This window comes from Chanos chanos, chromosome 5, assembly GCF_902362185.1.
Source record: "Chanos chanos chromosome 5, fChaCha1.1, whole genome shotgun sequence".
Lineage (NCBI taxonomy): Eukaryota > Metazoa > Chordata > Actinopteri > Gonorynchiformes > Chanidae > Chanos > Chanos chanos.
In genome coordinates, this window is record NC_044499.1 from 42,499,028 (window position 1) to 42,524,290 (window position 25,263).

At 40.3% G+C, this 25,263-nt stretch overlaps 1 protein-coding gene across 2 annotated transcripts in view; it reads right to left on the reverse strand.

The window, feature by feature from the left end:
• The window catches only part of slc39a11 (solute carrier family 39, member 11), a 76,210-nt gene extending 54,961 nt beyond the window's left edge, over positions 1-21,249 (reverse strand). For both annotated transcript variants that reach the window (XM_030774129.1, XM_030774128.1), the window contains exons 1-4: positions 21,118-21,249; positions 19,471-19,588; positions 18,570-18,608; positions 8,270-8,428 (exon numbers count right to left, since the gene is read on the reverse strand). In XM_030774129.1, coding sequence (XP_030629989.1) covers positions 8,270-8,428; positions 18,570-18,608; positions 19,471-19,578 — 306 coding nt within the window. In that variant the 5' untranslated portion in view covers positions 19,579-19,588; positions 21,118-21,249. The remainder of the gene's footprint in view (positions 1-8,269; positions 8,429-18,569; positions 18,609-19,470; positions 19,589-21,117) is intronic.
• Between the last annotated feature and the right edge of the window lie 4,014 nt (positions 21,250-25,263).

Below are 25,263 nucleotides of genomic sequence, written 5' to 3' on the forward strand. Positions count from 1 at the left end.
GTATCCATTTATACAAAACAAAAATGGAACACAAATATATATTCAGTAATATAATTTTTATATGTAGGCTAAATATATGGGGGCTACACTATATGGCCTACTCAGAAACTGTCCACTGCCAGAAAATATAGACGTGCTACAATTGTTGAGAGCTGATTTGAAATACATAGCAGTGTAGAAAAATCTCATAGTATGTCACAAAAAGGTTATTGGGTTTATTTATTTTGTTTGTCACATTGGAGAGTCAAATTTTTTGTAATGTAGAGCTCAGTCACACTGTACTGGAATAGGAAGGCCAATTTTTCAAGCGCACCTTGGGTATAGGCTATAGATTGATGGACATTTTTAACCTCAGACCAACTCCCTGCTTCAAGTATGTCTTTGTGTAAAACTATGAGTTAATAAGAATGGCAACTGCCACTCAACAAATGAGACTTTTTGTTACTGTTGCTGTAGAATTTCAAAAATGCCACCAATTATTATGCTTCTTGGTCTCTAAGCTTTTTTTTTTTTTTTTTAAAGAACAAAATATCAATGAATGTAAAACGTCTATCTGATAATTATTTACTTTAATTTTAACAGTCATTATGATTGCAATACAAACTGTGCACATGTACTAAAATGAGCCCAAATCCTTAGTATGCATGTATGTGGCAATTTTATCTTTCATTTAAAATCAAAGTGATATGAGACAGAGATGGCATTCAACAATTTCCTGAACTAGTCTTCAGTAAGCCTGGTGCGTAAAATGAATTCACGTCAGTCCTATAGCGTTGTCAATGGACCTTGAACTGCACAGACAAAATGCCTGCCTCAGTCATCCAGAGATCAATATTTAGCTCCACCAACCATGAGCGCAGACTGGACAGGCAGAACAAAGTTTCCCAGCCTGACCCACCGTTTAAGTTGCATAAGTCACTGTCGCACACCAGCGCTTCCGAGGGCCCCCTTCCCCTCCTTTGCCCCGATTAAGTCCTGAAGCAGACACAGTCACCTCTCACAGCTTACGTACGGCCCGCAAAGGCAGAAGGACGCTCCACAAGCAGAGGGCTTACTGCGTGTGTGGGTGGGTGGGTGGGTGTGTGTGTGTGTATTGTCTGTATCATTTTTTTCCACTATGGAACTCGATTAATTTTTTGTTACAACATGTTTACATAAGCCGACACTATTCTAATCCTCCTGTGTTACATGCTATAATTCTAGGGAAGAAAACAGCCCTCGAATTACAGCATCTCACACAGGATGTTTGTAAATGCTCATCTTCTTTTTTTTTTCTTTTCTTTCTTTTTTTTTTTTTTGGTACAGTATATAATTATATAATTCATGATCTAAAATCTCTGTTCTGAAGACCATGCTGTTTTTTTTTTTTATTATTATTATTATTTAACTTCTCCATGCTGTTGGTCAATCTGAATATTGGCCACGTGTGGGCCAAAGGCGCTGACATTTGAGGACAACATGACTATTCAGGTGTCCGCAGCTCCAGAGAAAAACACAGACTGGCCTTTCCCTCTGCTGCCAGCGCCACCCCCATCAGATGCAACGTGCCCAATGAGCTCCATGTACATAAACATGAATAAATGAAACGGTGAGCAACACTCCTGTATGAATTATGAATCACTCTCCAAACCTGCGTCCTTCACGCGGCATTGTTTCATACAGGGTGAGAAAAAAAAAAAAAAAAAAGAGAAAGAGATATTTGGATCTGACTCATGTACCTTTTTTCATCTCATGGACTAGCAAGATTTGTTTTCAGTGGTAATAACAAGATCTGATCCTTGCTTTCCTGGAAAGATTACATCAGAGTAAAAATGCAAAGTCAGAATATGTTATCTCTCATGGCTGTTTTTTGATTTATCTCTTCGCTGTGTTATATGCCCAGATCATGGTTTACGGCCTGTTTCACGAATCGATGCCATGAACCCAGTTTTTTGCCCCTAGACATAGATGAGGAACAGGATTTGGCATTGTCTAATGATGCCATGCCTGGAGCCCTAATGTAAGATGAAGTACTATTAGATATTCAGCCAGTCTCGTCCTAATGTGGCACGGGAAAGGAGACAACCAGTCGTCTCCTTCAATACCAGCCTCCAGGACCAATTAACACAGCCCTTCACCTGTGCGTTCGGATTCTGTCAGCTGCCACGGGACAAACCTCATTACTGCACAGTGAGGGTCTAATCTATCAGGGTGACACTAGCGTGTTGGAGGTATTCAATCTCAAACTCACTTACAGAGGAGTAAAAATATAGCCTTCTTACGCAATAAAAAATAAACAAATAAATAAATTCAATTTCCAATTTGCTCTCTTTATGATGTGGATCTGTCAACACAGACCAAATTTCAACACGTCCCAGACAAAAAAAAAAAAAAAAAAAAAAAAAAGACAGAAACGGAGGCGGTGCAAAGCTGTGAAGTGACAAAGAATTTCAGTGAGAGACTGCAAGGTTAACATGCAAGCAGCAAAACAATTCAAACACAAATAAATGACTGTATAAAAAAAAAGACAAAGAAAGGAGTGAAAAATGTGCCTCTGAGACAGCCACTGAAAGAATACCTTCATTACCCTTTTGGTCTACCAACGGTCTGTGGCATTTTCAAAGACGCTTATGACACAGTGACAGAGGGCCGGGGGCCACAATGCACCGGTCGTTAAATATAGATTGGTTTCTTTCCAGAACCCGAGGCGTCACTGCAGCTCTGAGCCACAAACGCAGCAAAAATATCTTTTATTCAGGTGTTGGTGTAGATCTCTGAAAATTTACTGGGGAAAACATGGGAGAAATGGCAAACAGCACGAACTAAGGTGTCAAACTCCTGCACCTTTGCTTGTCCTCAAATAACTCCAGTTTGGCACCGTAGGACATGTATGGAGAAGAAAATACTCAAAGCTCACGATGGGAAGCAACCAGTGGCATGTCACACTGCATGAAAACAGCCCTCAGGCAGAGGATAAGGGTTTAACTTACAGCAGCTAAGTCTATTCAGACCCATGTATTTAGCATCTCAGAAAGGCAGTAAACACTACACTCTAAACAGCTATGGAAGGACACTCAAAAGATGCTATTTACATTCTATTAGTGTAACAACAGAAGAAGGATAGGGAAGATGGAGGTGTATAAATTTTCTCACTGGTCCGTCTTTGGACGAACAAAGTTTCGGAGTTTCTCTCCTATCTCACATACACACACGCGCACACTCACGCACACACACACACACACACACACACACACACACAAACACACGCACACGCACGCTCACTGAGACAAATAAGTATCTGCACCAAGAGAGAAAGAGAGAGAAAAGAGTGGAAGATGAAAGAGTATGATAATGATGGATCTCCTGGAGATGAGAGCATTAGAGAAGTGCTGGAGGAGGAAAAGACAGTGCTGTCCTTCATGCCCTCCAGGGCTGACAAACACACTGAGTGACAGCGATGCTACTCTCTATGCTCATGACACATGCAATGGCACCAGCCACATGCGCTCATTTAATGCCAGGGCGAATTATTCAACAAAGGAACCAACAGAAAGCAAGGGGGGGGCAGAGAGAGAGAGAGAGAGAGAGAGAGAGAGAGAGAGAGAGAGAGAGAGAGAGGGGGAGAGAAATCGACCTTGACTCTATGAGGTAAATCAGATCTCACAGAGCCACTGACTCTGAACTTTTCCTTTAACCAGTCCATTCTAACTGTCAACTATTTGCAAAGGGTAATGATAAAATAATATCCACTCAGTTTTAACACAGGGCAAATTAACGTTCAGATTCAGAAGAGGAAAGATCCTTGGACAGAACAGAGTGAGATTTGGCTAGAATTACAGGAGTTCCCCAAAGCATCACAGTCAAGAGGTAAAGCAGGACCAAGTGATACACTCAAACATCTGTACTGTTCTTGTTGCCAGCCTCCTCCTTGCCGGCCTGTTTTAGAGAGTTCCTCTTCAGCACCTTAGGTAATGGTTTTTGACAAGTGCCAGACAAGTTTAGAGTGAATTAATCTTGTATTAAAGCAGGGCTTCTCAAATGTTGAGTCTTGCTCATCTTTCTTGCTGGGAAATTATTAAACCTGGAAACTGGTGTTTGCACTTTTTAGCCAATTAGATAGAAACAGTCTTTGGTGCTTATGATAACCAATACCAGATCTGAAGAATATGGTGCTCAAGAGAAGAAAAATACTGAAGACTGATGTAACCGAAGACCACCAAGGTTTCCAGAGAAAAACACAAACAGAATATGAAGGTTTCATCCCCACCCCTGTCATTTCCCATAAAAAAGCCCTGACAGTGTAGGAGAGCAGAAAATGATGGAAAATCCAAAGTAGCCCAGGTTCAGGTACCTATTCTACATTTCACAGAAAAGCTAATAAACTATGGTATAATATGGTACTGCATGACATGGTCTCCCAAGAATGAAAAATGATTTATCATAACAGTCACTGATTGAAGCTCCTTCATGAGAATGCCGAAAGAGGGCTTTCTTATCATTTTAGTATAGATAAAGGTAACCCTCTGATATTAGTGATCAAAAAGAGAATATCCAATACCAAGGCAAACAGATCCCAATTGACAGGCATTTCAGAGTGCCAGGATAACTCCACAATGTCTCTAAGTAGCTAAATTTTCCTCCAGTCAGATGGGAGGGCCCTAATTAAGCCCATCAGACAGGCTCAAAGAGCCAGTGTTAAAACTGTCCATCTCATTCACGTCAGCTCATGTGTCCAGTCCATTCTGATGTAGGATTAGAGTGTCTCTCTGCTTCTGGTTGGCCGCTGATAGATACATTTTTCAAAAACAGAAGGAAGTAAATGTAAGCTAACTTGCAATCTCTGCATGCTTTGAAAACTAACAAGATAGTGTTTCATAGCTTGTCTAAACAGTCATCTGAAAGAACAGACCTACAAAACTACACTGATATAGTAAACACAGTCTCATTTTCATTTTGATGTATTTAACCTTGGCTAAACTGCTCATCTGCCATTCTGCCTCCAAAGGACGAGGGTCCCTCCGTATGCTGTGAGAGCTCTCGAAGAGTGAGATAGTAGCATATCTGTGGTCGATTTATTGGGAAATCAGCAAGTTAGCCGAAAAAACACAGATCTCATGTGTTACCTATGTCCTGAACACGAGTCAAAGGTTTGTTCTGAAATGCGTCAAATACAAATATCATCTGGGGACATCAATAGACATCAAAACTGGCATGAGCATAGAACACGGGTTGCAAACGAAGCAGAAAAATAACGCTATCATATGCATTATTATCTGACTCAGGGGAGCAATGGGGGGAGATAGCTCATCAGACGATACCGTGAGAAGATGAAGGCAAGATAAAAGACAAGAGCATGAGCTCTTTTGAAGCACAAGTCCCACAACAAAAAAAAAAGTGTTAACAACACAGATTCTGTCTTTCACCCACAGGTCTTGACATCTTTACCTCAGGTATTCAGTGACAAATCCAATAATGGCACACACCCAAGGATCATTTCCAGTTCAGCTAATCGGTGTCTCTGGGGCTTAGATAAACCATTCATGCTAAGAAAACCCCAGGGTCTTGCAAAATTTCATTTAAATGGTTCAATTCAATGGTTTTCTGAATTTATCAAGAACTCTAGAATTGACATGGGAGAGACACACATCTATAAGACAATGAATCCTCAGTTTTCGAAACAAATTATAAAGAGTTTCAATGCTGAGTGCACAAAATGATCTCAAGAAGAAAGCTTTAGATCAAGAAGGTTTATATGTATTCTGTTGCATCCAATGTCAATTTAATAATGTCATTGTCAGGGCCTGGTTTATACTGACTACACTAGAACTTGCAATGCAACACCAAAAAACTCTGAGTTTTCAATCCGGGACATCAATGAATACAGAAAAATCTATGTAACTGGAGGAAAACATTCATATTCGCAATTGTGGAAAAACCCTTATTTTCATGTCAACAAGAGGCCATGCACTGATGAAGTGGAAGTTAACAGGTAACACTGAGCCTAAGAAACTAAACTGTATGCTTACTTACAGGATCCAAAACACTGGTGACTTCATCTTACTATTATACTTCGGTCAGTGTGCGATAAGAGGTGCAGGAAACCACAAGGAAAATACTGTAGATCTTTTCTTACTATACAGATGGCTGCACATCATGACTTTTCAGTAAAATGTTACAGCCTATGTGCAGTAAAAGAAAAGTATACACCATCGATTAGCATGGGTCAAGAAGCATCAAACCTGAAACAGGGATCAATTCAAATAAATCATTCAGGCAATGAGGCCCAACGTGCACTTCACCAGTCAGACGCACACGCTTAAGTACAGATGTAGGAATAGCACTTCTTTTATGACAGTGTAAGGATAATAAATACTAAATCTGAATTATGGCAAAACAGTCCTTCTCAACAGTAAAGCTTCCTAATGCCTTAGAGGGAAGAAAAGTTTGGCTGCACCAAAGTAGTTTGTAAGGACAAAGGTTGGGCAACTTAGTAGCTATTTCCTTACACAAAAAATGCTATCAGTAACTATAGGTGTTCTGTGATTTAGAGTGGGGTACTGCAGTGTTCGTAGGTTCAGTCTAAATCTGTCACGCAGACTGACCAAGAAACGAAGAGAAACCACACGGGAAAGACATGCTGTGTTTGAACAACCAACAATTTTTTTCACGTCCCAAAAGCTTTTCTCACTCAGCTCAGTGCTCTTGGGCAGTAAGACAGATGCCATGAACAGCCACCATATGGCTCAGTCCATTTACAGTGCCAACCGGCCATTGTGCCCTTCTGATTGGTACCCAAGTAACAGTAAGCTTAGTTGTGTGCTGTACCGTTTTTATGACAAAACCCACACAGGTATGGTTTGTCTGACACTCAATCCTGCGACAGCTTGCGGCCCTGTTACTCGAGAGTCTGACGTTTGTTCCATCTCCTCATCCTGGAAACGAGGGGCTCACAAAAGGGGTCTGTGGAAACGATGTCGTTAATTTCAGGAGTACACCGCGACTGAATCTGTCCCTGGAACAGGGCCACAGTAATTACTCTGCAGGGGGTTGTTGGGCTGGCATCTCAAAGCCCTTTTCTCTCTTTCCTGGCCCGGTGTTTGCCTTAGTGTCGGTAAAAGTGACTTCAGCAGCTGTCCAAACATCACATCACTCCATCTGCTTATGGGGACTCGTCCTGAGCCAAGCAGAATGTATTTCACGCCGATTACAATATAGCTCCACAACCATCACCACCCATCTTCAACCAGAGCTAACAGAAACACTGAGGGGCTGCCTCAACAGCACTAGAACACACATTCTATGACCCAAAATGTACACTATGTAAGAGGCATTTCCCACAGTTACGTGTCATATAATTCCATGGACTGATGGGAACACTGATGCGTAAGAACAAGGCAAGAAAAAAAAAAAAAAAAGATGTCTCCAAAGTACTACAGTACCATGGCACCTGAGTAAGAGCATCATACATATCAAGATAAGGGACGACCATGAGAAGTTACAATGCCTGCATGGAAAATAAATAATGGAAACTACTGCGTGGTCTCATTTTGAGTTAATCTAAGTCTGTGTACATATGAAAAGCAGGGCACATCCTCAGGAGAAACTACGAAAAATATATTAATGGCGTATCGATGGATAACGCGTTTCAAAATGCCAGTGGCAAGACGTTTTTGCTGTAAGGAACCCAGATACTGGGCTACTTTGCAGTGAGTCATATACAAGGCACAGGTAAATATAGGTTTGAGTCGCCTATAGGCATACCCATGATGGGAAAAGTGTATGCATGTGCATATGAAGAAGTGGGAGGGCAGAATCACTGCGAGTCTCTGTACTGATCTGTCTGTTTCACAGGCTGAGCTCCTGATGAGAGAGGCAGGCTGCTTATCACTGAGTCATTCCTCTCTCTAAACCACCACCACTCCACCTCCATGTGTGCTCCTTCCTACTGCTGTTCTGCTCATTCTGACCACATTCTGTTCTCATCCACTCCATCCTTCTATCTCCCATCTTCTATCTCCTCTGCTCCATCCCTGTTAGTCACTAACCTAGGCACTTTATGATGTCAGTTTCACCCTGGATAAGACTGAAATACAAAGCTTGAGTCTCGAGTTAAAAAGCAAATGGAAAAGCCCAAATTAAAACAGTACAAATCCTATGTGCAGTTACATTACGTGAAAGGCATTTTTCACTGTAATGAACTATTTCAGATCTGACACCGTTACGTTAAACATGTGTTTCAGACATTCTTGTGAGAAGCAGCTTCATGCACAAGAGTGCAAGCATAACTCACCAAAACAGGCATCATGAGGTCAGCAAAGTACACAAATGCAGCGCCGAGGGCGAAACCCACGGCAACGGGGAGGAATGCAAACGCTCCGTACTTCCCAGACTCCTCCGCCATTTCAATTGCAGGGGCCAGCAAGGACCAATAAGAGGCTGCCAACATTACCTGTGGATGACAGAAACACAACAAAAGTGGTGGTGACTATGCACAAAGAACAGTTTGTTCAGAGCTGAAACAGCAGACTTTATATTTCAGTTTTATCGCATCATTAAGCATGCGTTTGCATCATAATTTTCAATCTTTCCAAACCCTGTAAAACATGTACATTTAATCATAGCATTCCGTTTTAGACCAGCGACACATAAATTATGGATGACTAAACTGGGTCAGACAGGAGGATCTCAAACTGAAGTGTTTGCTTATTTTTACGTCATGGCGATCAAACGGGAAAGGTCTTGGACAAGAAAGATTTCTCTATTTCTGTTACATATATAACGTGAGCCACATCATCTCTCTCTGTAATGAAGAGTTTCTGCTTTGCTTTGAAAAAGAAAAACAACAATGTCCTTTTAATGTATGATATAAAATAAGGAAATCAAGCATTTTCATTAAATGTTAGGTTCCAGTGACTAGAACATGCAAGAAAATGCTATTTGGTGAACATCTTTTGAAGTGGGTTCATTCAAGCAGAAATGGACCTCCTTCAAAAGATACAATCAAAAATCACCACAACAGAGAACAAAGAACACTTATCTGTCTCTCTAAAAAAGTGTGTGAGATACTGTCTGGCATTTCACTCATCTGAAAAGGTGGTATCTCTAGAACGATAATGATCTCTCTGAAAGGTAAGCTTGTTTCTAAATCACATGATATTTGAGATAGGGTGCTGCATTTTTGCCATATACTTAGTAATAAACTTCTTCATTATCCGTAGATCTGCTCCATCTGTCACGTAAGGCACACAGCTAAACCGGATTTTAAAACTAATCTTATGCCCGTTTGTAATGCACACCATGTGGTGTTCGTTAGTATGATCCCTACACAGTCCCAGGCCTTCTAGTGGGTGGCATCTGATTAACTTCTCAGAAATTTCTCCAAAGCTCCAAATATATGTATATCAGTGACACAGCGGGTGATTCTATGGAAATGGGTCATATAAGCAATCGGCTGCAATCTCCTAGCACCGGCTGTCCTATCACCCCCCAACCCCCCATCGCACTATTTCCACAAACGGCTGACTTTTTTTTAAAATGATTCAAACAGATGTTTTGGGTAGAGAGCTGCATGGGAATAGGGAGAGCTGGACCATACAGAGCGGGAGAGGGAAAGGTCATTCTTTTTTAACTGTACTTTTAGGTCTATGCTACAGAATGGTTTACATTTTCTGATTTTAAGCAAACTCTCTGCATCACATACATCTAGTGTTTAAAATTATGACTTGATTGAAAGAGTAACTGTCTTTCAAAAACTGTGACTTCTGTTTTTTTTTTTTGTTGTTGTTGTTTTCGTAGCTGTAATATCCCAAATATGATAGATGGCAAATTATTCTGCTTTAGTCCATTACATTTTAAGAAATAAAGACCAATGAATGTGGAACTTTAATCTTATTATTATTTGATTCTTTTCAGCCGCCACACTGATTGTACTGCCACAGTTTACCAATGAACTGCATTCCCAAGCATACGTATAGGCTCGAAGGCCTGTCCCTAGTTTGAGCGGAACAGCGCGAGAGCCAATGTTTGAGAGAATTTACTTTGATCAAAGATGACAGACATGCTATTTCCTATATATATGATGTATGAATGAATGACTATTAAATGTGTGATGATAAATATTCATGTCTTGCGCAGTTCTGTGAAACAAATCAGTACGCTATACGTATCTTCTAGGAACATTTATGAAAAATACCTGAAGTAAAATATCATTTGCGGGATGGAAAAAGGGGACATATCTTTGTGCAATGGGATAGCATGGAGAGTGGCGGTGATGGGGTGATGATGGTCTTGGGACACACAGGGGTGGAGTGGGGACCGTGAGAGGTCATGCAGGGACACGGTGAGGATGGTATTGGGGCACACAGGAGTGGAGTGGGGACCGTGAGAGGTCATGCAGGGACACGGTGAGGATGGTATTGGGGCGCACAGGAGTGGAGTGGGGGCAGTGTTGGGGTGCCGGGGACGGTTTAGAAATGAGGACAGAACTTTGTCCCTGTGCAGATTTCCTGGCTGATGGCACAGCATCCTACAGTAGCAGAGGGAAAAGCCAACAAGGCAATATTTCTTATGAACCCCTCACACATTCTTAACAAACAGGATCAGGTCTTTCTTCATTTCTCCACTGGGCCTTACAGACATGAACATAGCAACCCAATTTTGTCCTAGAGATATGACATTTTGTCTTAGAAGACCACACACAGGCTATAGTTTTGCAATACTCCGCAGTATTATGAAAACAAGTTTGGAAGACACAGGGCAAGGTCTTTTGCATAAAAAAAACCTGGAAAAATTCCCCAAAGAAGCTATACTTTGTATGAATGAACTTATGTTCCAGTCCTATTTTAGCTATAAATGCCCGTCACGGGACAAATTTGCATTTCAATAATGGGTTGAGGAGGAAATTAACTTTCAAAAGCAAAGGCAACGCATAACATTCAACCACGATGACCTATGAATAAACCCCCCCACCCCCGGCCATTTTCATGCCTACAGCTGAAAAATACAGGGTCTATCTTTTATGAAAGAAGAAAAATCCATTTCAGAAAAAAAAAAGTCCACGGTCGTTTAGGACACAATTAGAAACAGATCAATCATTAAAACAAAAACTGCATACGAGGGAGCAGAAGAAAACAAATGAATGAAAGTTTATGGGGAATGGGAGCACTAAGGAGCCTCACGGCCAAAAGAATCATCACTATTCAATTTGTGCTTTGTTTAGAGAAAATACATTGGTTATTTGATAGAAAATCAACAGAGAGACCTCATGAACATTAAAGAATGCCTAATACAAGTGAATTGAGATCTGGTGAACGGATTCCATCATTTTTCACACAATAAACTCAAATTAGTCAACAAACCAGTCAATGTCACAGAACTGAAACTGTCGATAAAGTACAATATTTACAGACTTTCATGTCTACAAGACAAGCATTTATATATCTATATTCCCCAAAAAATTCATCTTTATCTGCAGAATGATATACATTGATAGTAACCTTCACCACGCACTTTTATATTTTAAAAAAGTATTTTTCAGCATAACACAATACAACATAAACACATATTTGGTGTTCAGTCCGAGAAACCATCTAACTGATATATTCACAGTTAATAAGACTAATTCAACTCCAGACCAATCCATTATCACATTCCACACATTGTAAATAAATGAATTAGGCAGTAACGAGCAGCACTTTAAGCCCCTGGCTTTATCAGTTTAAAGTCAGTTTAATTAGTCATTTATAACAGCACTTTCACAAAGCCACCTCTTTACTGTCAACCCATCTTCTATTGTCTTAAAACTTCACCCTACTTGTCTTCACCCTATTCAAACAAACTTTTCTACTTTTGCTCGTTGAACTATTTGCTACCGGACAAGCATTTCTTACAGAGCTAACGGACAGATTGTTACGTCACATTTACACTGAAGCGGTTTGAAACTGCCTAGCACCATGCCAGAACATTTGTATCAGCACAGAATATGATGTGAAACATGACTCAGCTTTCAGCTCATGATTGTACAGTCGGTATTTTACGAAGAACCGGCACAAAACTGACAACGCTACTCCTTCAGCTTGGTATAGCACACTACAATCTCTCTTCCAGAGCCAACTGCTTGAAAAACCCAATTTCCTGCTCCATCATTACTTTGACAACTGTCTTGTCACCCCATGTTTAGATGGGACTAGAAAAGTACTGTTATTAGCACCAGGGGTTTAATACCCAAGTAGGCTGAACGACTCTTCCGCAATCATGATTTCTCCATCTTTCCTCTGAATGCTGAGGGGAGAATAATGAAGCTTGTAGGACTGCACATTTCAAGTCAATTAAGCTCTGCGCTACAGACACCTGTCATCAAGGTGTTGGTAAAAATAGATTATTTCACTTTCTGATCCTTTCCTGCCAGAGGAAGTTAGTTCTCTGTGTACAGAGCACCCACATAATCAGTCCTCCAATTTGAGCACTGGCGTCATTCCTGAGGAAACATGTCCAGGCAACAGCAATTTCACCAGAGCAGTTTATAGCGTAGAGTGCTTGAGGTCTATACATGCACTGAAGGCAAATTCAGACATAAGAATAGTTTAGAGTCCATCTGGCCCTTGAATGTGCAGGTGTTAACAGTAAAATGAGTCATATTACCAGCACAACATGACACTCACTGTATTACTGAAATTTCACTCTTGAACATAGCCAGAAACAAGCAATATCATTGAAGTGCACAGGTAATAATTTAATTTAACATATTTAATCACCACATTTTTTGCAGACAGTTAATTTAAAATACATTCAAAGTGATATCGTCTGCCTTTATTTGGATTTTAATTCTTTTTTCCCACCTCCTTCTCCATAGCTGTATTATGGCTCCCATTAACAACAGTGATGTTGGGTTGAAAAGTGCCAAATCAGTCCAAGTCAGATCAGGATGGAGTGAGTCATAATACACACTTTTATCGCATAATATACACACGCTTCATACCGTGTTATAGTGCCTGAATACCTTTGTACCTTTGATCCTGCTGTGTTTCCATAGGTACAAGAATCTAAACAAGACCCCTGGCCCATGGGTTTAAAATACCTATGCTATTTTGCCTACACCTTAAATACTGAGCTCTCATTCAATACACTGCAAAAACCCCTCCACTTAGTCAAAGCTCAGCAAAAAAAAATAGTTTTCTTCAGGTCACTGATTCTGGAGGGATCATGGTCTGAAGGAACTATGTGACAATGTGCATATCTATGGCATTTTGCCTTTTGATGCCATCTACCCATTTCACACCTATCTCACCTTTTACTATGATAACAAAGGGTCGGGCCACTGCACGCATGCCATACCAATGAAGTTCCTGCATTTGTTGCAGCTTGACAGCCAGGGAGTGCTAACTATACACCTGCAGTCATGTGCAGAACCAACTGCTGGGAAGGTGCCAATTCTATGCGGATCCAAAGTCAAATGAATATCCGCCACATTTAACATCTGCAAAATCTATAGATATGATGGACCCTCTGAATGTAACTTTTCACACTTTGTTTCCATGAGTCAAATTTTTAAACTACATTTTTCCCAAATATCCACACAGCGCAGTCCACATTTTTCAAGGGAATTCTAAACCATCCGTAAACTTCTCTTTAATCGTTGAGATCCATTAAGACTATTAATCGCATATTTTCAACGGGACTTCATCGGGGTTCCAACTGGGCAATTTAAAGACATTTCTGTCTCTGCAGCTTAGTCAATATATTCCTCCTTCAACTGTGTAGTTCTGGTCATTATCATTCTGGAAAGTAATTTTCCACCCTGGTATAAACCTCCTTACAAGGATCACATGGTTCCGGTGAAGGATTTCCTCTGATCCATTCATGTTCATCTTACCTGGACAAGTGTCTCGCTTCCCTAAATATGAGATACATCCCCAAAACATAATGGTGACTGAACCCTTACTTCACAGAAGGCACTGCGTTCCTTGGTGTACACCGTAGGATTTAAAGCATGATTCATAGTGGATTTTCTAGAGTACTGGCATCCTTTACGTCACCCTAGCATGCAGGGCAGAGCAGCGACGCATGATGCTGTGATGCTGCTGCCGCATGTTGATCAGTTGCAACCGTAAAGACCCAACTGCTCTCATGAAACACTTGTGAAACTCCACTGAAATTCATGTGATCATTGTGTTGGAACAAAGTCATGATCAGTGGCATAGATACAGAGATCAGAAGCAGCAACATTAGCAAATAAGTTCCTGATAAAAGAAAAGAGTCACTACAGTGGTCACTGGCCTTAGCGCTCCTTCCCTTTGGTCTTCACCGAAAAAGAGGCCGGAGAAAGACGAAATTACAACAAGCCACAGAAAGTAACACAGTGCAGGCAGACCGAAGGACACTCATTCATCATAAAGGTTCTCGTTCTGTGCCTCTGGAGAAAAACAGCTTGATGGATCCAGTGATTCATATAAGCCCCACAGTCCCTTCAGCAAAATTAAACATATTAAATGTCTAATTAGCAAAATAAAAAACTACAGCCATTTGACAGAGGATTCGGGCGTAACACTAAAGTGGGGAAAAAGGATAAATGAGGAAAAGACGAGGAATTTACCACTTATGGTATTTGTCATAACATTACACTCCATACTGTGTGTAAGTTTATGGTACATATCAAAAGTGATAAATCTTACTTTAGAGGTTTCCCAAAATAGTTTATCAACGCTCCATAAAAGTCCAGCAGCCACTAACTAATGTTGAATAACATGTACTTTCAAGAACAAAAAAAATTATAAACTGATGACTCTGTTCTGATATATCCCATTACAATCCACGCACTGCATCTACTGCATGTATTCTTGAGCACGATCATCGGCGTAACATTTTCATTGGAGCGACATGCTTCTAAATGACTGAAAATACTCAAGTGTAACAAATATGATACTTAAAAAAGCCAATTCTTGCCTGAAGTCCAATGGTACAAACGACAAACACACTCATAGCCAGTGTAACAAATGCACACAGGCACACAGAAAGTGACATTCAGCAAGCAGCTGTCGAAAGCCTTGTCAAAAGGAGAATCTTACAGGTGAGCTCGACTTTACCATAAGATTAGACATGCCCTCTCATATCAGACAAATCTGGGAATTTCACAGATTTAGACAGGACTATGATATAAACTTTGCAATCTGAGAGTGCAAAAGTGTAAAGATTTCTGTCTTTCATGGAATGTTGCCTTGATCAAACATAAGTGAGATCCAGTGAGTGAACATCAGTGGACGATAAGAGGTCTGAGTAAAATAAGCAAGGAGGGAGAAAGGGGGGAAAATGAGAGAAAATGGAACTCTCTGTTTGATTTAACACCACTCCATAATACATCGCTCTTTATTAATATTATACTAATATGAACAAGTAATATTAGCAAAGATGCCTTGTAGCTTTGTGATCAGTTTGTCCGACTGTCCGTCTTGCCGCCTCTGGTCATTCTTCAGTAAATGTAGTCAACCTATTGTACTACTTTGATTGACAGGTGACAGGTAAGTAAACAGTTATTACCATACGTCAACATTCCAGAGAGAAAAGCGTGGTCAAAGAATGCCTCCCCAAGCATTTTAGTTTTGTTGAGTATTCCTAGCAAAACTAAAAAGGTTGGGTAAGGAAATCTTTTTCTTTTTTCCTTCTCATTCTGTCTTTTTTCTCTCTCCAGATTCAGATCCAGATTCTTTTAAATGGAGTGCTGGTTCCACCACGCAAGCATCTGTTAGTGAGACCACAGAGACAGATTCCATCACGTTGCCCCTTTCAGCACTGTTGCCTCAGCTTCTTTTCTATATCCAGTAAAAGTTTAAAAAAAAAAAAAAAAGGTCCAGTTTTATGGCTAGAGAGCTACAGTGAAAACAGGGTAAGATAAAGTTAAGAAAACTGCGGTCCTGCGTGTCGACATGTTTCATTTCCTTTAAGGTTGACAAAACAGCGATGGAATTTAAAACAAAAAAAACATTTTTAAAAATAAGGAGGCAGACTGATGATAAATATTCAACTGAAGGAGAGAGAGCTACACCCTACCACGATGACAGGTTTAGGAAAGCACGATGGCAGTCCTATTCAATAGCCTAGTCACAGTATTAAATATGTATGATTAATAATGGTCTGTGCCAAAGTATAAGTGGGTAAACAGGGATTGTGAGGACAAATAACAAACAGAAGACTCCTCAGATGTGATGTCGGCACAGTAATGAAATTAGCTTAGGGGAACTTTTATCGGGGCTCTCAAAAGCGGTGCGAACTTCGGAGCAGTACTGCAGAGTACAATATATGTTCACCTTTCAATTCCAAAACCCTAATCCCACACATACCCACCTACGTGCTCACACACACACACACACACGCGCGCGTTTTCTCTTTCCTCCCTGTGTTTTTAAAAAAGCATGAAATAATATGACGTTTACGATGAGAAAATCACTGACATCGAGACCGCAGTAACAGTTATCTCTTTTCACATAGAGCAGGATTCTAATATATCTGATGCTCCTACCGCACCACATAACTACAAAGTTTTCCCAAAGTCAAAGTATCAGATCTGGCAGCCAAACAGAAATTAGAAATAGTGTCCAAATTACGACCAAATAATGTCCAAACAGTGACTAAAAGGTCTTAATTAGTTTTACTGAACTTTTCAGCATGAATGTGGGTTGCACAACAAGTTTTGCTTCGTGCCAAATGGAAATACCCTTCTTTCAACATCAGCCTTATTTCTGGCTCTATTTGGCAAACAGATGCAATATGCTTATCAACACTCTCTCTGTTCTTGTAACTCAGTATGACTCAATATGTCTGTTGTCAGAGAAAAGATAAATAGATTCAGAGATAGAGAGAGAGAGAGAAGACAAAACATACTTGACTGACTCTTCATTCTGGCTCTCTTTCTCTCTCTCTCTCCATGCTACTAACCCACCATCGATTTGACACGAAGCGCAGAGAGAGAGTGAGAGACAGAGAGAGAGAGAGATGAAAAAGATGGAGAGCTCTCAACCATGTTTAACTTGCACATCCTGTCTAATTAATTTCATCCAGGGCCCCACAGGTGCCTGTTCAATACACACTCCTGCAGAGCAAACAAACAGGGATAGAGGGGAGTCTGCTTGTGGGTGAAGCATTTTAGACAAACAAAAGAATTTCTATCCCCCATTCCATCCACCACCTATCTCTGCAAAACATGCATCAGTCCATCCGTCTATGGCTTTGTCTCTCTTCCTCTCCCTCCCCCTCTCTCTCTCTCTCTCTTTTCCCTTCTTTCCTTCCTTCTGTCTCTCTCTCTCTCACACACACACAGACATATATATAATGTAATTATGTCAGATGCCAGATTTTATATGTATGGCAATCCCCAGAGTCAAATCTGGCACAGAAAGTAATGAACACAATCATTAATGAATAGAGCTGAGCATAATGAGGATGTTGGTGAAACTGAGCTAAAGATTTTAAGAATCAATTAGAAGAAGCTTGTTCAACAGTGCTGTAAATTGTGAGGGAGCATTATGTAATTGGTAAGGGCAAACAGCATAATGCGACTCCATTTTCGGCTATGGCATATTTCAGACACACAAATTAAAGCCTTCAGTGTATAATAGCATGTATATCACACTGACGTAACTGACCTAATGGAATTTAGACAAAGAAAGAACATCAATAATCCAATTATTTCTGGTGTTTCTAAATCAATACCTCCTCCTCATGAGAAAGTGTAGGTTTGTCTGGGGGGCAACTGTGTCCACCACAAGGCCAACGAAAATAAATTAAGACTTATCCCTGATGGAAAGGGCACAGGGTGATGGATGAATTGGGCAATGCCTTCACAAAATCTTGATTAAAGATCACTTTAAATGTTTCAGTATCAGCTGTGATGATGGGACAAGATCTTGAGGGCTTCCTTACATGTTCAAGACAAATATTTGTACCTAATATCCAAAAAAGGATTCCAACAATATTAACCAAGAGTAAATAAATTCTAATTTATGGCATCAGTCTAGCAGACAGACAGTCAAACAATGACATGGCTGCAGGAGCCACTTGTGAGAAACATTATTGTTCTGAACATTTTTATACTATTATTTATTTGAATAAAAGGATATTGGAGATGCACTTTTAAGTTATAACCTCTTTGAAATTGTCTGCCCCAATTGCCTGCCACATTTTTCACAAAGGAAATGTATTAATTAATTAAGGATTCATTTCCTGCTCTCAGTGGAAATACAATAACTTGTCACCCACTGGGCAGGAAATTTAGGAGTTTCCTTTAGTTATTCCAAATAAGTCAGATGAGGACAGTAATTAAACTGTACCCCACAGCAAGGCAAGTTTTACAACTGTAAGATGGCTCCAAAAAGTGCTCCATTTGCTTGATAAAGACATTTTTCTGAAGAAACCAAAACACAATATAAGACCACCAAGACTTATGGCCAGAGAGACAACTGTCTATTTGATCTCAAACCTCTTTTTCCTCTGTAGAGAGAAAGAAGCCTGGATGCCAAGACCGACAAAAAATTCAGGGTACAAGGAAAAAAGGATGAAGAGATAGCAAGAAGAGTGTGATGTTCAAAGACATGCCCTCTTACCCCTGCTGCAAAGCCCAGACTTCCATCCAAGATCCGCTTCTAAAAGGAGGAATGGGGAAAAAAAGAAAGTCTGGAATCAAAATATAGGCATCATTTTTTTTTCCTTTTTTTTATCCCCCTAATCTTTCTTCATGATAATGGAGCTGCACATCAAAGCCATCAGAAAAGTGTTAAGTTCTCCAAACCATCAGGGGTGTTTCTTAATGGCAGGTAAGAATGGATCAGAGATGTAAACTTCAAAAAGGCATGGCATAACTGTCTTGTCTTTTTATTTCTGTTGGACCTATTTTGGAAAACCTGTCTTAACTTGCTTGTTTCTTCAACAGCAAATCTCTCAAGTGAATAAACACAAGACTTCTCTAAAAGATGTTTAAACGTCAAATGTACGGATGTGAAGTGGGGCACAGGATAAATATGAAGTACTTTCAGGGAATCTCGGCCTAAAACTTGAAATTGTTTACTGTAGCTCTACAGGGGGTAGGAGGTGGGACCACAAACAAAATTCTACCCATTTTACTGTTTCATTCTTCTCCCTTCTTAATGACACGCTGTTTTTATCTAATTTCATGCTTTACTTATGGAGTCCTGTGACCTTAACCGTAATATCGTCAAAAATGCATCAAAGTGGGAATGTACAAATGAACCAATTTAAGGGGGATGTATTAAACATTAATCCCACAAAATGAATGAGATTTGGTCTAATTTAAAGTTAACCTTGCAAAATACATTCCAGAACCTTCGTCAAAGTCGACCTATCTTGTTTTCACGGTCCTAGCATTTCCTCAGTTACTACAAGGAGAGCTTGAATAAATTCTCATGAGGCATTTCTGGTCATGCAGAGTGCAGTTTAAACTAACAAAGCGTAAAAGATGAGAGTGGCTGATTAATCCAGCTGTCTTGCCTGTCTGCTAGAAAAGATGAAGACCAAGGCAGCCCCAGCAGCTGTCAGGCCCCAGGTAAAGAGTGTCCCCAGCAAGGCCTGGACCACTGGGCTGTAGCCTGGAAGCATGGCGGTAATCCTGTTAAAACAAAAGAGATAAACGGAGACGAAGGACACTTATATTATTCAGAAGGCTAAGAGGGTGTGTGTGCCATGTCCTGTTTGCCAAACTGTTCATGTCACAGAACCTACTGTTTGCAAACATCTGCCCAACCCAAAAAGCTATTAGAAGTAGCCTACACATTCAATAGTAAGGTAAGGGTGACTAAGTGTCATTAAAGGCAAGGATAGTGAAGGTCCCTTCGAGTGAAATTCCCCTTCTAAATTTAAATAATAAGAATAATAATAAGAATAATAATATCTCCCCAAAAGCATCCCTCACATATTCCTAAATGTACATTGGATGAAAACTGTGTGAGCATGCTGTATGTGACCACATGTCAACATACTGGTTGGACAAAATAACAAAAACAGTGCTTTTCAATTCAGTAAATTGTAATTAAAAAAGGATTAAACATATGTTTCATATTACTCACAATGATACCCACGGAATCTGCTATAAAAGACGTGTCTATAATCAACCGTTTCTCATGCGAGTTTCTAAACTGACCGATTCTTAAAAAGCTCTAACTTGTAGCTGTGTCAGTCACAGTGCACAGAGCAGTGCTGAGTTAGGATAATTGCTGGACGCACAAAAAAGCATTCAAATTACTGTAGCTTGGTGATATTCATTGTAAGTCTGTCAGTCAGGAGCAGCTTGTAACCAAGGACAACGTACAATGATATATAACTTGATAAAATGAACTCAAAATCAGGCCCTCTTAGCATTATGACATAGTAATACACTCTGAGGAGTCATCTTCAACTCTTGTTCACACATCTGAACGGGTTTATTTTTGGAGAGAGCCAGTAGAAGCCCTCACCTCACAAAGCCTGTTTCCAAGTGTTAAACATAGTGAATAATCTTATATGGTGTGGGCAGCCTGTCTAGAATGGGCAGCCATTCTAGGTGCTTTTATGCACCTTTGGTTCAAACATTGTTTCCTCAAGGTGTGAACATATTCCAAGATGAGAATGTCTCCAACAAGAGGAGGCAGTTTAAAAAAAAATGTTTCCAAAACACCAGTCAAAAATGCTGCAAGTCTACCCAATCACCAGACCTTATCAATGAACCTTTGACCTGCAGGAGGTTCTGCAACGCAGAGCAACATGATTGAACCACTGTCTTGAACCGGAGGCTTTGCCGCTTGGAGAAACGTCCAATATTCCACTCAGAATAGTTCAAAACGTCTGTGAAAGTATTCCACGAAAGACTATAGTTGTTTCTAAGGTTCGCCTAATTAGGTATGGTGCTCTGCGTTGACATTTGTCTAGAAGCGTTGTATCTGTACTCACTGAACTGCACCGAGCACGTTTGGTACTACAGACATAGTCGACGTACTTTTATACCTTCTGCTGAGCAGAGATAACATTTTATACAGCTAACCTGCCTCGCGATTTTGGCGCACAAATAAGCCGAGAGGGAGGGAAATAGCCACACACCTAATTCGACATAGCCATGGTAACCTTATGAACAGAGTTATGTACATTTATATGTGTTTGGCTCACCGTTTGCTTGCTTTTTGGGCGAAACAGATCTTCTCACAAAAGCCCCAAAAGTGCGATTCATAAAGCTTGCAAACTTTTTTTTCATACGGTTTTTTTATTCATTTTAGCCTCTAACCCTACTTGCTGTCACTTCCAGTGCCAAAGTGAGAAAGTCCACCGTATTTACTTCCTTCTTCCCTTTACACGTGTCTCTGACATATGGTAAGACCCTCCCTTCGTGAGATCCCATTGGTTAATCGGCCTCTGACGAGAGACGTATCAACTTTGTGGCTCTATTGCATATTAATTCAGCATTTGCCTGAATGAAATTTAAGAATAGCAACCATTTCGTTTGGTATTTGAGTCTAGACGTTGGTGTGTACATTTTGGCGGTTTGTTTTTTAAAGCAAAGGCATGACCTCCCAACTACTGTAATCTATTAAGCAGCTGTCATACAACAAAAGTACGTGGTAAATCGGTGTTAGGTTTTAGGGAACGTGACCTGTCGTGTTATTTTGAGATGGTGCGCAGGACCTATGACGTGGCGAATACGATGTACTATGAGTTTCATTCTGCGTAGCTAAGGCAACAAACACGATGTGTCTATTAAAAATTAAAGTTCATAATAAAGATAATATGCATCCATATAATGGTCTAGATTCTAGAAGACCAACTAGTACACTGCCAGTCAATGTTTGTTTCCAGTGAGATCAAGGGGCAATTGAAGGCAGTGACATTCACCTGGGGCCAGAGTCTGTCAGTACACGAAAAAACCAGATCATCGTGCCCTTCCAGTTTGCTCAATAGCAGACAAATCTTTTTTTTTAATCCTTGAACATTCTTTTAGTCTTTACCAACCTACAAGAGTAGCTGAAAAACATGCAACAGATTATGGAGATGGCAAGAGACTATGGTAAGCCAACTTCGTGTTCACAGTTTTTACAGTTTTGACTCATTTCTACTATTATCCTTTATTCTTTTTTTATCTAATGGCTAAACATGCAATCCTTCTACCTGTTATTACACTCACAGACGTAACGGGCAACATATATTTAAAAAGATGTCAAAAAGGCCTCAGTATTTAAACACTGTTATCCACACACCTCAAACTCAATGACACTACCTTAAGCCTATTAGAGGTAATGCAAACATTTTTTTTTTTGCAGTTAAGACCATACAAAACTGGTATTAGCATCAGTCAACTGTCTATCCAGGACCAACGTCTTGGCCAAGCTTCTAACTAAATAATAGGGTGATATTTCCATTATGATCATAGGACACTACAGTAAAACTGCTGCACCAATTTTCAAATCACTAAACATTTAAAACACTGGCAAGATTTTCCAGAACATCATTAATGACACACAGTAACCTAAAGCATAACTCCCATTAGGACATCTTGAATCATGTACTCCTGTATAGCCACTGTCTGTCTGTCATGTCATAGGAGGTGCCCATTAACCTTCCTCTGTTTCCCTCGATATCCTTCTCCAACAGATTGCACATGATAAAATAAAGTTATACACTGGATGAACTGGCAGAGAAACCGGAGTGGATCCTCAACCAGACCCCAAATAAAACAATACCACACACCGCCAATCCAACTCAAACTGCAGTAGCCCTCTCTGCCGTGGCCTAAAGGTTAGTGAAGCGAGCTTGGGTCCGAAAGGTCGCTGGTTCACTCCCCAGGACCGTCAGGAAAATGAGCGGGGGGTGAATAGCGCTTTCCCTTCCCTCAGTATGCCCCCCCCCCCTTGGGCACCTAAATCCCCGGGCACTGCAGCCACGTGGCTGCCCACTGTTCCAGGGATATGGACTGCCTCCTAGTGTGCATGCTAATTGCTCACTACTCTCAATGTGTGTGTTCACTGCTCCGGATGGGTCAAAGTTGAATTTGATTAATAAAGTATCTAAAATTAAATTAAATTAAAACACAGAGAGAAGCTCAGAAAAGAGTACACAAAGACCAGCTCCCCTAAATCAAATTTTTCATCCACTCACAAACTCAGTTACTATAACAGAACTCAAGATTCCTCTGTGTGTAGTTAGGATTAGGATTAGTACTCCTGTCAGTGACCTTGACCAAGGCACTGGCAAAAATGCCTGGAGTTGGTCCTCGGGCACCGGGTGGCTGCCCACTGCTCCTAGCTCATACTATGTATGTGTGTGTGCTCAGGGCTCTAGTGTGTGTGCGGTTGCTCACTGGTGTTGGGATGGGTTAAATACAGAGGCTGCATTTCACTCCTCACTGCTCAGTGTGTGTGTGACAAATAAGGTACTTCTTCTTGTAAAGGTTGAAACTCTTCAAGTGAATGAGGACAACTTGCTTCTTTCCTGTGCTTGAAATTGCACATGCCATTTTCCCAAACTGTGAAAGCTGGCACTGGTGACAGTCCCTCAAAAGTCAGGGAAAAGCCTACGGAATGTTACCACAGTTACAGACAAGTCAGTCTTTATGTAACTCAACTCAACTCAGCCCAACACAGTGTCACCCAAAGCTCCTCTAAGGACAACCAGACAGCACACTTAACCTAACAATTACTGCTATTCAAAGTTATCTAACAAACAGAATCATCAAACTTAAAGTGGGTACAACTATCTCAACACCTTTCACACAATCAGGCCAAGATCCCCAAAAGCCCGTGATCTTAAAAACCAAGATCCCCAAAAGGAGCTGGCCCCATGGTCTTGGCAACTGGGTATCATCCATGCACCAGCACCTCACAGCCAACAATACCCCTTGTAAATCTGTATAACTGAAATTAAACCAGATCAAACAAATGCAAATGAACATCACCTTCACAGAAACATAGTGTGTACTCAACAGAAAATCAGGAAATGCAAAATGAAAACTTCTAGTCCAACATATTACATGATCATAGTATTGCAATACACAAAACTTCTGGATTAACGGGCCTTTCAAAAGTGGGCCACACTTATTGAATAAACTTGGGAAAACTAATGTCACAAATGGTAGAAGAACAAGAGCACCGCCTTAAAACATATTCAAAGTCCCTCAAAGAAGTAGCAGCACCCTTTTTTTCTAATAGCCCCCAATTTTATTCCACAGTTTCCTGCCTACATCCGAGGCTTCGGGAGAAAACATCAGACACACATGATCACTCTACCTCTCTCGGCTCGACAGCTGTCACGCCCCTAGAGTCGAGTCAGCCCTTACATGCTGAGCAGTTCCCACTTAACATATCCTAACTCTAGCCGTTATAGGAGAAACAATGGTTTGGCAACAATAAGCAAAATTTGCAGTGTGCAACAGCGCAGAGCTTCTTATGCTGAAAGAGGCATGTTCAAACCTAATTCATCTCAGATGGGGTGATTCTCATATGGTAATTCACATAACTCATGCAAGGGGGACAATGACAATCTCGTGGCTGTCTTGACTACACAGACTGAAATTAGTATTAATATTACATGTGGATATCATCTGTATTTTATGACATTTTCAGCTCTGACTGATTAATATTCTTACACTTCTCAGTAATGGGATAGATATGCTGAAATTGAACTGCATATCCTGAACTACATTTTCCTCAACCCTTTTAAGTCAAACAAATCTCACAAATCTCACAAATCTCAGCTCACTTAGAAATGAATGGCTATTTGTTTTCTGGTGGCAATTTATGTTAAATTTTCCCTCACTGATATTTTACATAATTGTGGGCAATTTTTTTCTTTCAAAGAATTTCTTTCACCGACATTCCATTATTGCTGCCTTTAAACCTGTGCTGAGTAATTTTCACAAAATAAGAGTTCTTCTCTTTCTTCATGTTATCAAAAAGGGTTTTATCAAAATTTTATTTTATTTTACTACTTGCAGAATCTTGTCAAAGTGTTTCCATGAGAATATTTGTGTGCTTTTGTAACCCTTATAAGAGCATAAGGTACTTGCACAAACAGTACATTTGCTCGATGCAGATGACATTATGTGTAACTGCTTTCATATATAATGTATAGTATATGCTAATGGATATTTGTTTTAGAATGTAGCCTACTTTGTTACAATCCCTGTAGGGTTAACCTAAAGTTATGACTAACCCTGTCCAGATTCTAATGACCAGTTCTACTCTCTATATTTGTGCTCTTTCTAAAAGAATGCACTCAAAGGTGAGTAGAATGACACAGAGACACTAAAATTCTGGTGATTTGTGA